Source organism: Mesoplodon densirostris, chromosome 3 (genome assembly GCF_025265405.1).
Source record: "Mesoplodon densirostris isolate mMesDen1 chromosome 3, mMesDen1 primary haplotype, whole genome shotgun sequence".
Classification (NCBI taxonomy): Eukaryota; Metazoa; Chordata; class Mammalia; order Artiodactyla; family Ziphiidae; genus Mesoplodon; species Mesoplodon densirostris.
Genome location: NC_082663.1, coordinates 103,193,821 through 103,206,811, shown reverse-complemented (window position 1 = coordinate 103,206,811; position 12,991 = coordinate 103,193,821). Strand labels below are relative to the sequence as shown.

The following is a 12,991-nucleotide window of genomic DNA, read 5'->3' as shown; positions in this document are numbered from 1 at the left end:
TCACAAACCGTTCAGGTGATTCTGATGCACAGCGAAGTTCAAGAACCACTGCTCTTTAATTCTTTATCTTGGGCATAGGTCCATTAAAGAATCCATCATGTGACATTTCATCTATATGTTTACATAATTTCTTTCTCTGCTTCCTGAGGGTGTGGACAATATTTTATTCACCAAAGAAACTAGGTACTTGTTGAACTGAATGAAATGAATTCTCCTATGTAGCCCATGATTTGGGTGGCAATAAAAATACTAATAATGGTAGTACTTAATATTTATAAAGCACTCATCTTCTTAGAAAATTCCATAACTACCAGTCTAGCAATGTAATCACGTTATATTTAAAAGAATAAACAGTTCTCATATATTAACAGCATGAATGCTGGCTGATGCCTTAGCTTTTTGTATAAAGACAATGGATTTGGAGCCAGAAGCTCTGGATTTGAGTCCTACTTCTGACATTTATTAACTCTGTAGTTCTGGACAAATAAATCATTTCCTATCTTTGGGGCTCAGTTTCTTTATCTAGAAAACACAGATAATCATAAGAGATAATGCAAGTGAAGTCAATTTGCAAGCTGTAAAACGATGTTAAATGTTCTGGTCTCTTCTCTCTAACTCATTTTTCATGTGTGTTCCTCATCTTCGTGCCTCTCATGATTTGCAGCTCAGTATATCAAGATGTGAGAACTGATGAGGCAGGAAGAGGTGAGCCAGGTTCGGACTGGAAAGGAAAAAAGGAAGGACAGCCAGCCTGTCTCAGCACCTTATTTGGCCTCTTTGGTCTTTCCTCATCCAAGAGAACCCACGGCCAAGAACAGACATTGAAACTTAGCTTCACAAACTACACAGAGTTGCTATGACGTAAGACAGTCCTACACGTCCCAGCTTACATCAATGTTGTCACTCTGCCATGCAAAATAGTTTGAACATGCGTGGGATTCATAATAACAGACTGTGATTTCTACATTGGGCTTTGGGGATCTCTGACCACCCTACATACTATTCGGGACTGAAAAGCTTTGGCCCTTGCTCCTGAAAAGTGCAGCCAGTTGGGTGAATAAGCAGGCATTACTCAAATGGTCATGAGCCACAGAAAATGAAAGAACTAAAATCCCAACACCTTTTCAAGCTAGAGACTTTTAAACAACTAAGGTCGCATTAAGTTTCCAAAAGAAACAATTAGGCCAGTCATCCGAACAGCTATACTAAAATTCATTGTTTCTCACGTAGCTTTCCAAAATTCAAGCAGGTCTCTCCACAGTCACACAATAAAATGACAGAAATGTGTACACGCAAAGCTCGTAGTGAAAGCAAAGACACGCAGCTGAAGTGAGTTTTTCAGAAGCACAATACTCTCCTAAAATTGTGACCTCCTCTCCAATGGCCTGACCTCCCAATTCAGGAAGGGGTGTCCTGACTTCATGCCCTCCCTAACAGATCAGGCTCTGTTTTCCCTTCTCTGAGGATGTGGTACTCACAGGGCACGCCTTCATCACGCTAGCTCGCAGCTTGTGCTCAGATCTCCTCCTCTCCCATCTCAGACTCATGCTCTGCCATCGTCCCCTCTTCTTGTCTTCGGCTACTCTCTCAACCTCAGCTCTCTCCTCTGATCCCATAAAATTAAAGAAGCACCCCTGCCACCTGAAGACACGCTGCCTCCTCAGTTGGCCGTGGGTGGAGTTTCCTGCTCTTGGGTTCACAGCCATCTGTTTTGAAAGAACTGCCTTGGTTCTTGTCTCCATTTCCTCACCTCTGCATTCACTCTTCCAGCCACGACGACCCGCCATCTGTGCTATCACCACAGGCACTGCTCTTATTATGGCCACCAAAGAGTTTTAACTGGAAAATCCAGTGGCACTTTTCAAACCCTTCTCTTTCTAATGACCTACCTCTCACTCTGGACCACTTCCTTTCTTAAATTCTTTAAATCATCCCTCCCCCTCTTTTTAATCTCCCTTAGTTTTCCTCCTGTATCTTTGAAAACTCCTTTCCAGTCTCTTTTGTAGAAGCCTCTTTTTCCTCCCACCTCATAGGACATACATCTGCACAGTTCCTTCCTTGGAACATCCTTCCCTTTCCACATTCCATGTTTCACAGGTGACCTTATGGACTCCCACAGTCTCAACTGCCACCTCTACATAGTACAGATATTGGTGATCTACATGTTCATATAAGTATCCCAGTCTGATTTAAATATATTTCTTTCCACCATTCAGGCTCTATTAAAGAAAATTATTATGAATAATCCTCTTTTCAAATGCATTTGATTTTTGCTCTTCTTCCTTGTTTTTATCCTATGTTCTAAGAGGTACTTAAAAAATTAATAATCATCAAATTCTTTTATGCTAAAACATTGCTTGTGGTTGGTATTTGGGAACATTCAGTAATTCGTTCTGACCATATTAAGAGTATGCCAGGAATGACTCTGTTGTAATGCTAATATGTGTAGTCAGGCAAAAGATTAAGATCCACATTGGTGAAGGTGATGAGAGCAGAGTGTTGAATGATCCTCACCTGCTGTGAGAAGTGGTCATGGATGGGAAAAGATGGGGGTGAATGAGGGTGGCCACAGGTGACCAAGGGACTGGGCAGAAGTCATTTTCAACACAGTGGTTATATACATGGATTCCAGAGCTAAACTGCACGTTATAGCCTGGCTTCACCATTTTCTAGCTAATTAAACTTAGTTAGTCCATCTCTGTCTATCATCAGTTTCTTCATCTGTAGACAGGTACTCATGGTATCTACATCAGAATGTGGCTGTGAAGATTTTGAGCTAATAATGTAAAACATCAGGAATAGTGTCTGATGCATAGTATGTGTTCAATAAATGTTAGTTACTATTATCATTTAATTAAAAAGTATCAAAAATGAGCATTTAGAAATGAAGCCAAAATAATGGTAACTATTGAGGCAAAAATTACAAATTACAAAAGACTTAGAAAAGAAAGTTATCTCACAGTAAGGCAGATGGCTGGCTTTACATCTTGTTTGACCTCAATGATTGCCTGGTTTTAATTGTGAGCCAATAATTAATCACTACCAAAATATAAAGACTGACTGTCAAGAATGGAGTTTGATATTGTGATTAAATGTAACCTACTATTAAGTTAATCTGGCATTTCATAATATGCTCAATTGTTATCATAGGGTATTGTAAACTCTGTGAGAGCACAGAACAAGTCTGTGTCATTCACGCCAAGCCTAGAACCATGCCTGGTGCACTGTAAATGTTTATACAGGCCTGTTGAGTAGACTGACATAAAATCTAGTTGTCCATAAATGGTAAATAGTTTGCATAAATAACCTGCATAGTCAATCTAATAAATGCCATGACTATTGGGCAAGATGAGAACGTTCAGGGCTACCTGCAGAGTGAGATAACAGCAAATTAAAAAATCTGGCAGCTGCTCATTCTTCTTGGAAATCACTCTATGCATAAGGTTGCTCTCTACCACCTCAGGTAGAGATATCAGTCAGGTCCAAGATTCGGAGTCTGAGGACCTGGGTTCTAGACCTGGACTCTAACAGTAGTTATGGGACATGAATTTACAATTCATTTTGCCTGGATTAAATTATTCCTAATTCCTTTCCTGGCAGGTATTAAGAAAATGGTTCGAATATAATATTCGAACAAGTGTGAGGTTTTGGATAGTGGGGAGGCTGGAGAGGGGACCAATGAGAGGTAATTGAGACTTGAATACAAGATATTGCAAAAAGAATACTGAAAAATGTTGGGTCATTTTGAGAAGCTGATGAAACTAGATCCTACTGAGAAGCACTAAGAAAAGTTTAAATATAAGTAAGTTTAAAGTAAGCACGGTGATGGCTTGGAAGGGCAGGGCTGATTGACGGGGACAGCCAAGAAGGGATGGAGGCAATCAGAGGCCAGCTAAATGTCTTGGTCACATTCTAGGAAGCAAAGAGGAAAGGATAATAGGATCTTAGACCGATCCCTTGCTAGAGAGGAGGGGCAAGCCAGGTTCTCTGCACCTTGAATATCTTTCTAGTCTTTTTCACACCTAAAACTGGAACAAAAGCTGTATTCTTTACCCTCCCTAACTCAGCGCCTAAGTCCACGTGATAAGCCCTACACACCCTTTCTCAAGGTCTCCCACTGCTGTGAAGCAGCTCTTGGTCAGAATGTAATGAAATCTGGGAAGTGTTAGTGGAATGACTTGAGCAAAAGGTAGTGCACACAAAACAGAGGGGGTCAGGTATTTTAGTGCAAGTGATGCCCAGTCTGTGGGATGGGAAAATGTAACTCACTGAGAGTGAGATTTATTTGCTGTAAGAATTTATTTTTCTACCAGTGATTTAAGCACCTTAGGAAAATGAATCCACATAAGTCTGTGCTATTACTCTGGGTTGCAAGGGCTTGGGTCAAAAGGGATAATAAAGTGGAAGGACACTTATTTATCTTGATCTCATTTGATTTGCACAAAACATAGGCTATGCAATTTCTAAAAATGTCAACTTTCACCAAAGCTGCAGTCATGGTGACACAGAAAGGCAACAAAATTTCCTGTGCTGAGGAATATAGCATTGCACTTAATTCTATTTATGTGTGTGTGCACATATGTGTGTGTGTCTATTTACCTGTACATGTTTATATGTACATGTAGGTATTTGTATACAGATGCGCATATACATATACATGTATTTGTGTCTGTATATAAATATGTGTGTGTGTTTACATATATATAAATTTTCATATCTTCTCCATAAAATCCAGGATGCTAGGTAGAGATGGATTATTATCATTTTACAGATGGAAAAGTTGAGGAACAATAAAATTAAGAGACTTGCTTAAGTTCTCCTAGCTTGTTTTCATTTTATTTATTTACACTATATACCAACTCCCTTACTTCCAAAAAGCACTTTGCAATTGTTTCAATGACAGTTGGGGATAGTGATGGGTGAGATGACTGGTCCAGAGATGATTCTACTCAACCAAGTTGATCAGAAGAGAAAGAGTAACACAGTCAAACAGTTCTGTATTGAAATCCTGGCCCGGCCACTTATCTACCTGTAACCTTGTGAAAGTCAGACTCTCTCTCTAAGCCTCATTTTTTCATTGGCCAAACAGGGGATAAAAATAGGGCTTGCCTCGCAGACTTGATGTGAGGCTTAAACAGGACCAGTGTTTAAAGAGTTCAGTCGGTGCATGGCATGGCCAACATTTGATGGCTCACGAGTGGAGCGCTGCAGTGGATCTGTGGTTTGGCCTCTGCTTTATTCAGTCCTGTGTATAATCCTATTTTTGAGGACAGCAAATTGGTCTCTTTTCATAAAATAAATACATCATGGGGGACACTTCCCTGGTGGCACAGTGGTTAAGAATCCGCCTGCCAATGCAGGGGACACGGGTTCGAGCCTTGGTCCGGGAAGATCCCACATGCCGCAGAGCAATTAAGCCCATGCACCACTACTACTGAGCCTGTGCTCTAGACTCCGTGAGCCACAACTACTGAAGCCCGTGTGCCTAGAGCCCACGCTCCACGACGGAGAGTAGCCCCTGCTTGCTGCGAGAAAGCTTGCGGGCTTTCTCTAGTTAGTGCAGCAATGAAGATCCAACGCAGCCAAAAATAAATATAAATAAATAAATAAATTAGAAAAAAATACATCATATCTGCTAAGAACCCGATGGTAAAATAATATTCCAGAGCATTTCTCTTTTTTAAGACAGAGAGATCTGGCTTCCATAGGAATAAAGAAGGAAATCTGTAAACACATTTGCAGTGACAGAAAAGCCCAACATTGAACTCGTATGTTTATGTGTGTCGTCATCTCTCCTACACTGATCCTCAGTTATTGCACAATGTTCTGCCCTTTTAGATGGCAGGGTTACAAGAATGTATAGTTTAAACTCTGCATTTTGCAAAAGATGAGCATTATTTTTGAGTCTGGGAAACTTCAAAATAATTTGATTGCCTTCTGTGTTTTGTTTCATTAGGTAAAGGCAAAGAAACAGTTCTAGCTGTTTTTCTGTACCAATATACAGCTTGTGTTTAAATTAAAACAAGAGCCAGGCTCACAACCAGAGGGGAAAATCATGAAACAGAAACCCTGTAATATGTAAAAGGGCTATGGCTGGAGAGTAAGAAGAGAAGTTTTAAACTCGGGCATCTTTTTTGTAAACATCTTTTTCAAATGTATTGTGCATTTTCCTTCCCCCTCCTGCCACTACACCAGGAAAGAAGCTTCAGGGCTGTCAGAAAAGGAGGTTTACAGAATCCTAACAACACAGGCATGTTTATGGGAGACTACATTTCTTGTCATGCCAGTGAATTAGCAAACTGAACACATCATGGCGTGGTTTTCTTTTTTTTTCCCCCGTGTTAGCATCTGAATTGTCTCCGTTTAGCTCCTAAAGCAGTTGTAAATTTATCGTTCCTAGGTTACCTAAACAGGCTGAGACCTATCATTTCAATATTTTAGAGGTTATCCTTACTGCTTTTCCCATGAAGACATTATATAGAGCAATATGATTCTGACACATTTAAGGTGTTGAACCTGGATGAGATGGAACTATTATAAAATAATCTACCATGTTACAGAGGTTCCCAGGTAAAGTAGAGTTTCTTTAGTTTTAAGTGGATTAAAATAGACCAGGATTGCTCATCCTCAGTACTGCCCACATTTTAGGCCAGATAATTCTTCACTGTAGGGGATTTTCTTGGGCATTGCAGGATGTTGAGATCCATCCTTGCTCTCTACCCACCAGATGCCAGGAATACCTCCCCAGGTATGACAATGAAAAATGTCTCCAGGTATTGCTAAATGTTCCCCAGGGGCGATGGGTAAAGCCGACCCAAGTACTGGGGCTAAAAGTTGATATTCCAAAGACAGTGCTTCTAAGTAGGTGGGTGAGCCCGGACAAGTTATGTAACATCTCCACACCGCAGTTTCCTCATCTGTAAAAGGAAGATAATAATATTCCCTACTTCACGGATTGTTGGGAGGATTAAATAAGGTAATGCCTATCCCCTGGGAAGTGCTCAATGTTAACCATTATCATTATTTTAACAATTCTAAGCAATTTCATTTTTTTTCCTTCCTGATTTCAGTTTAAATGCAGGTTAAAGATACAAACAATAGGAATCTATTTAAAGGGGGGAAGTTTGAGTGCAGTTACACAATTACAGATGGAGATCTTTACTTATGTTTGAGTGGTCAGGTTATAGAAGCTCAACTATTGCATAATTTTGAATCCCAATTTGCTAAACAGCTTCAGTTATTGTTTAACATATTTTATTATCTTGCAAGTGGAGATTCCTAATTCATCTAAATTAAGGGCTGCTGCCAGATGATTCTTCTGTAAATATAACTGCTCTATTGTGTTTTTTGAAAGTCTTGACGTGATGCCTGGTCTTTTCCCTGGAGTTCTTTCTTCACCATTGGTCATATAAATATTATTGTAGTATTCATTGAAATAATAACAAAAGCTACCATTTTTAAGAGCAACTTACTGTGTGCCAAGATAAGTGCTTTCCATATATTATTATTTCACTCAATCCTCAAAACAATCTTAAAAATGAGGTGGGTATCTCAGAGAGATGAAGTTACTGTGTTCCAGCCAGCAAAGGTCAGAACGAGGCTGGAGCCCGGACTGGTGCCTTCAAAGCCTATGCTCTTAAAATGCAACTTCATTATCAAGGCTCAGAGAGCTACCCTGAATTGATAATCATAACATATGCCCCTTTCTGAAACACATTCCACCCTATCCCCGCCTCTCACATCATCATTCACTTTTCTTGCTTTTCCCCAGCCAGCTCAAAATAGCTGGAGGGGAGTGCTTATAAAAGAACCATGCTATGATCCACATTTAAGTCAAGCACAGTGATTTAAAAAGGGAGGGAGGGAGGGAGAGAGAGAGCGAGAGAGAGCGAGAGAGAGCGAGAGAGCGAGGGAGAGAGAGAGAGAGAGAGAGAGAGAGAGAGAGACCACTCATTTCACATTAGTCTTAATGACACTTCACATTAGCCTTAATGAGGACTAGTAAAAGCTGTCTGGAAGCTGAAGGAGGGAAAGGCTGAATTCACAAATAGGGAAAGGTAGGAAGATTCATCCATTAAATAGGTGATTCTTCAAACGCATCCCAGGAATCCAATTCTTGCATAGAGTATGCATATTTTACTTCAAGGTAAGGAGTAAATTAGAAGAATAACACTGCTGTCAGAGGTGCCTTAAAGCTTATATTTTTGAGACAATTGCCAGTGGTGACCAAAAACTGAGAAATCAATGGAAAGTAAGGTCAGAAAGTGTACCCTTGGAGGTCCTGGGGAGAAAAGTTACATAGCTAGTTCAGAAACAGCAACCTTCTCATCACAGTCTTGAGAGTCAGCACAATTGGGCTAGGGTTTGAGAGGCGAGTAGGTTTGCTGGTTGGCTTTTGGCAGAAGAGATCACGTGGCCCAGGGTAAGTCACAAGCAGCTCTGAGCAAAGGGCAGGCAGACCATCCACTCAGCTGCCAGGAGTTAGGCTGGAGGCAGCAGGAAGTCTGTGAGTGTTGTGGGAACTAAGAAGCTCATCAGCCCACAGCATTACAGTATTAAGCAGGGCCTCAGTGGTCAGCCCGTCCTGTCCTTTATCAACACGTGACTCTTCCTCAGTATTCCCAACAAGTGTTTTGAAAGCTCCAGTGACTGGAAGCTCTTATTGTTCATAAGTTAATAACTTGGCCAACCTTCAGTCTGTGTCCTTGTGAATGCTACAGCATGCTGGCTGTGGCACAGCCCGTCACATAAAGGAGATGAACATCGATGGGGTTAATTTTGTACCTAAGTAAATTTATGAAGGTGTCTACCATATGCAGGCACTTTATAAATGTACTCAATGAATAATTTTGACAACAGTGAAACAGATTAGGAAGGGGAAGCCCAGTGAGGTTAAATGTCTTTCTCACCCAAGCTCACACAAAATTAAGTGGGATTCACTCTTGGTCCAGGAGGCCCCCGAGCCACACTTTGTCTGCCACGGCAGGATTTTTGCTGTCAATTTCTAAACGTGGTTGGAAGAGTTTAGGATATACAGACTACAAACAGAGAAAGGAGCCCATACAGATGAAGGCAGAATCTCCTGAAAGCATTGCTTGCTCGTAGCAGTACTTACAGAGATGTCATCACTGAAGTCAATTTCATCCAAATCAAGGTATTCAGGGGCTTCCATCATTCTTCTCTGCACATTTTGAGTAAGGTCAAATCCTTATAAAGTCCTGGACCTGACAGAAGCACAAAAGAAAAGCAAAACGGTTAGCTGTTTTATAACCAAAACTCACATTTATATTTAGACAAAGTGAGAAAAGTCACTGGGTGCAAGGGCTGCCTTTGAGCACACTTCCTCCCTTTGAATGTCCCCAGCTTGGCTCTCCAGAAGCAGTAAGTACAGCTCCTCCAGGCTCCCTCGGAGGCTCCCTAGGGAGCAGCCATGGTCCTTCGCTGTATTGCATTTGTGCCTGTGTGTCTTTGCCAGAGCAAGTAACTCAGGTCAGATTCTCCCCTTGTGATCAATATTAAGATCGACCCAGCCCACATCTACCACTACACCTTGGGTGAACGCAGGGGCTTCGAGGATGGGGAGCAAACCTTGAAATCTTAGGACAACCATATTCAAATGTTTATGTGGGCATATCTTTGGATCCTGGGCATGGAGTAATGAATACTGGATCTCCACGGTAATAACACAAGGACAAGGCAGATACTAACTTACCAACAATAATGGATATTTCAGAATTTGTAGTACAACCTCCAGTTCACCCCCTCAAAAAAAGGATCTAAGTAGAGATTTAAACCACAAAGTTATTGCATCGCCCCCTGCTTCTAACAGCTTTTCCTGCCGATGCCAGAGTGACCCGACACAGGCGCCAGAATGTCCTCAGTCAGCACTTGCCTTGGGGCTGCCTGTGGCAGTTCTTTAAATCTGTCAAGGAAGATATATCACCTCCCAGTTCATTTTCCCATCACTTATCCTCATCACCATTGGCAGTGGCAGTGGTACCTACAGATGTCAGGAACAGAAATATAGATCTCCTGGCAGTGCCTTGGGGTGCAGTTATCTTCCGCAGGGCAAACTCTCAGATATCGAAAAAGATTCCATTTCCCGTAACTTGTCTTTCTTATTATAAAAACTGTCTTATGTACTCAGACTTGAGTATCCGAAATAATTTATTTTTTTCTCTTTCGGATCTCTAATGAAGGGGTACCTTGCCAAAGAGGAAGGGGTACCTTGCCAAAGAGTAAGGAGTACATTCTTGGAAAGGGAAAATAAATCTAGGCTGATGAAAATGAGCTTATCGATATAAGATCAAGAATGTAAAAATACCTAGTTTTTAAAAGGAAACTAACTCTGAAGGCACTGATTTCTCATTTTGAGGTTTTTAAAAAATTTACAAAAATAGCATAATTGCAGCAAAGGGGGAAAACCACTCTCCGTTCCATACCTCAAACCCATGACTTGACTCAATTTTCAGTGCTTCCCTTCCCTTCCCACACGCATATACCATTTTTACATATTTTTAATTATAGTGGATACGGAGTTGATCTAAAAAAGAATTAGGATGCTACTACCATGTACAAATGTGATTATCCATTTAGAATAAATATTAAACGTTCTTCTGAAATCACAGTAAAGTTTAAAATAAAACCAATTTGTATTTGATACCTAAATTAAATTTTATTATTTATAGAAATATAAAAATCGGTTCTTAAACAAATTTCTTGGTGCAAAAATATATCACTTTTCCTCTAAGCCTCACAAAGCTTTTCAGAGAAAAACATGCACACTCATACTTGCAAATTACTCAAAATAACTTTCTCTTCCATTCTGGTGGATTCTGAGACAATCCAGACTCTGGATTTCAACTTGTCAACTAACAGACTTTCTTCCAATCCAATTTCTTTTCACTAAATCTGTACTCCACAATGAACTGTTGATTTATAGACTGTTCCCAAGGCTTTGGTGAACATAAAGATGATTCTGGGTGTCAGGATGGGATACAGACAAGAGCAGTATCACCACAAACATGGAAACACGAGATGAAGTAGAAAAACATGAGTCAAAGCTGGGGACCAAGCGGATCTCTAAATATATGGAAATACAAAACTAAATACAAAATGCAAATGGACATATCTTAACTAAGCATATTAACAAGTAATCGTTGAGTCCCTGTTTGAGGTGTGTTTAACAACATGAAGAGCAATTTCCCTTTGAGCATAGACATTCTAATGGAACATATCCAGTGGATAATATAAATCATGACACCAAGGCACAGAATCTTTATATTTGGACTTGGAGGTTGGTTGTGAGATTGTTTATTCTACAGAACAGCAGAAGAGTTACAGCAGTGCCAGCCCATTATAGGAAGGTCATATTTATCTCAGTGGGTTGGATGGTCCAGCCTCAGACTAAGTGGTCCAAGGCATACAGGATTCTCCTTTACTTCCCAATGGACTCCCATACGTGGCCATCTCCTTTAACATGCCTTATTCTACCTACAACACAATTCCGTTTGTCTAGTTTCAATGCTTCTTTCTTTCAAGGTGCCACTTCGAAAGTATTTCATCCTCGTTTATAAGGTACAGAAATCCCTGTGGTTCACCAATCCTGGCCACATTCCCAACATCAATTGCTTCTTTGCACTGGAGGGTGAGTCCATGGTTGTCCCAAGGATCATTATATTGCCTCTTCCTTCCCCATCTGCCCTTCCACTGAGCACATAACACCCTCGAGCACTCCCTTCTGAGGAATTGGGATGTGACTGGAGGGGATGAGGCCAGGTTTAGAGCAGCTGCTGCAAATAATCCAACATGATAAGGAAACTGAGCTGGGCTGTGGGTGCTTTTCTCATTGTGCTCTTCAGGCACTGCCTCACCCCACACACCCAGTGGGAGCCAGCGAGTGGGACCCAGCGAGCCCCCGTTTCTGACTGACACACAGGCACCGATGGAATGAACAGCTACAGAGGGCACAGACCAGAGGCCCAGGGGCCAAGTCTGGTCCACAGATGTGATGCATTTGGCCCTAGCAGTGTTTCCAAAAAATTGACTCTGTTGCCAACTTGTAGACCTTTGGTGCTTTCACATAAGATTCTAGATTTCTGGCTTCACTTAAAAAAATATCTGGAGCTCTGGGAGCACAGGTCTGCATTTCCCATGATAACAGTTGGCTATAGCTGAGCTGCAGCTGCCCTGTCTACGGGGCGCGTGCTCCCCAGCTCCCCCCCACTCCCACCCCCCATCGGCTCTCCTCATCCACACATCCTGCCTGGCTCTGGGGGCATTTGAGTCTTTGACCCTTCAAAGGAATCCAGTATTAAACATGAAGTGCCATCCTCCTCCCTTTCCTTATTGGTGTCTTCTGCCAAACGCTATTTCCTTCATTTGTATTCTAATGTTGAATTTGTATTCTACAATTGTTTTAAATTCTCATACCACACCAGCAGTAAAACGAAATTTCTTACCAATAAACTACCAGCATGTTACAATTTGTGCTTTTCCACAACCTCCATTTTATCTCTTAGTATTAGAAAAAGAAAACTTTCACAAACATAATAAAATGCTACGAGGCGGGGATTACATTTCTTTCACTTTACAACCTGAGGAAGAAGAGGTCCTTGCCTTGTTGTCATTGGCACTGTGCAGTTGCACGGTGTCACTTCACTATTGTGACGGGGGGAGGGTGGAAGCTGTGCCAATGACAAGCCCAGAAAAAGACTGAGACCATCCTCCACGTGGCCAGCCCGGCAGCTTGGATGTGAGAAGGCCAACCCTGCTCAAGGCCGATAAGAGTGGGTTGACACCTCAGTGGAAAATATTTTTCAGCCTCCCCAGAAGGGGCAGTCCAGCTTAAAAGCCTTTACATGAGGTTTTTACTGCTACATATCATTGTTGCCCTGGACCCCTCTGGGACCTCAGAGCCCAGTCATTTATAAATTTGTACTGCATCCTCATCCCACCAGCCCTGTGCCTGCAAGCTGCAGTCACTGTTCCC

At 41.4% G+C, this 12,991-nt stretch overlaps 1 protein-coding gene across 3 annotated transcripts in view; it reads right to left on the bottom strand.

Moving 5' to 3' along the window:
* SNCAIP (synuclein alpha interacting protein) overlaps nt 1-12,991 on the bottom strand; it is a 155,415-nt gene that overhangs the window by 65,264 nt on the left and 77,160 nt on the right. For all 3 annotated transcript variants that reach the window (XM_060091888.1, XM_060091886.1, XM_060091887.1), the window contains exon 2: nt 9,116-9,224. In XM_060091888.1, coding sequence (XP_059947871.1) covers nt 9,116-9,175 — 60 coding nt within the window. In that variant the 5' untranslated portion in view covers nt 9,176-9,224. The remainder of the gene's footprint in view (nt 1-9,115; nt 9,225-12,991) is intronic.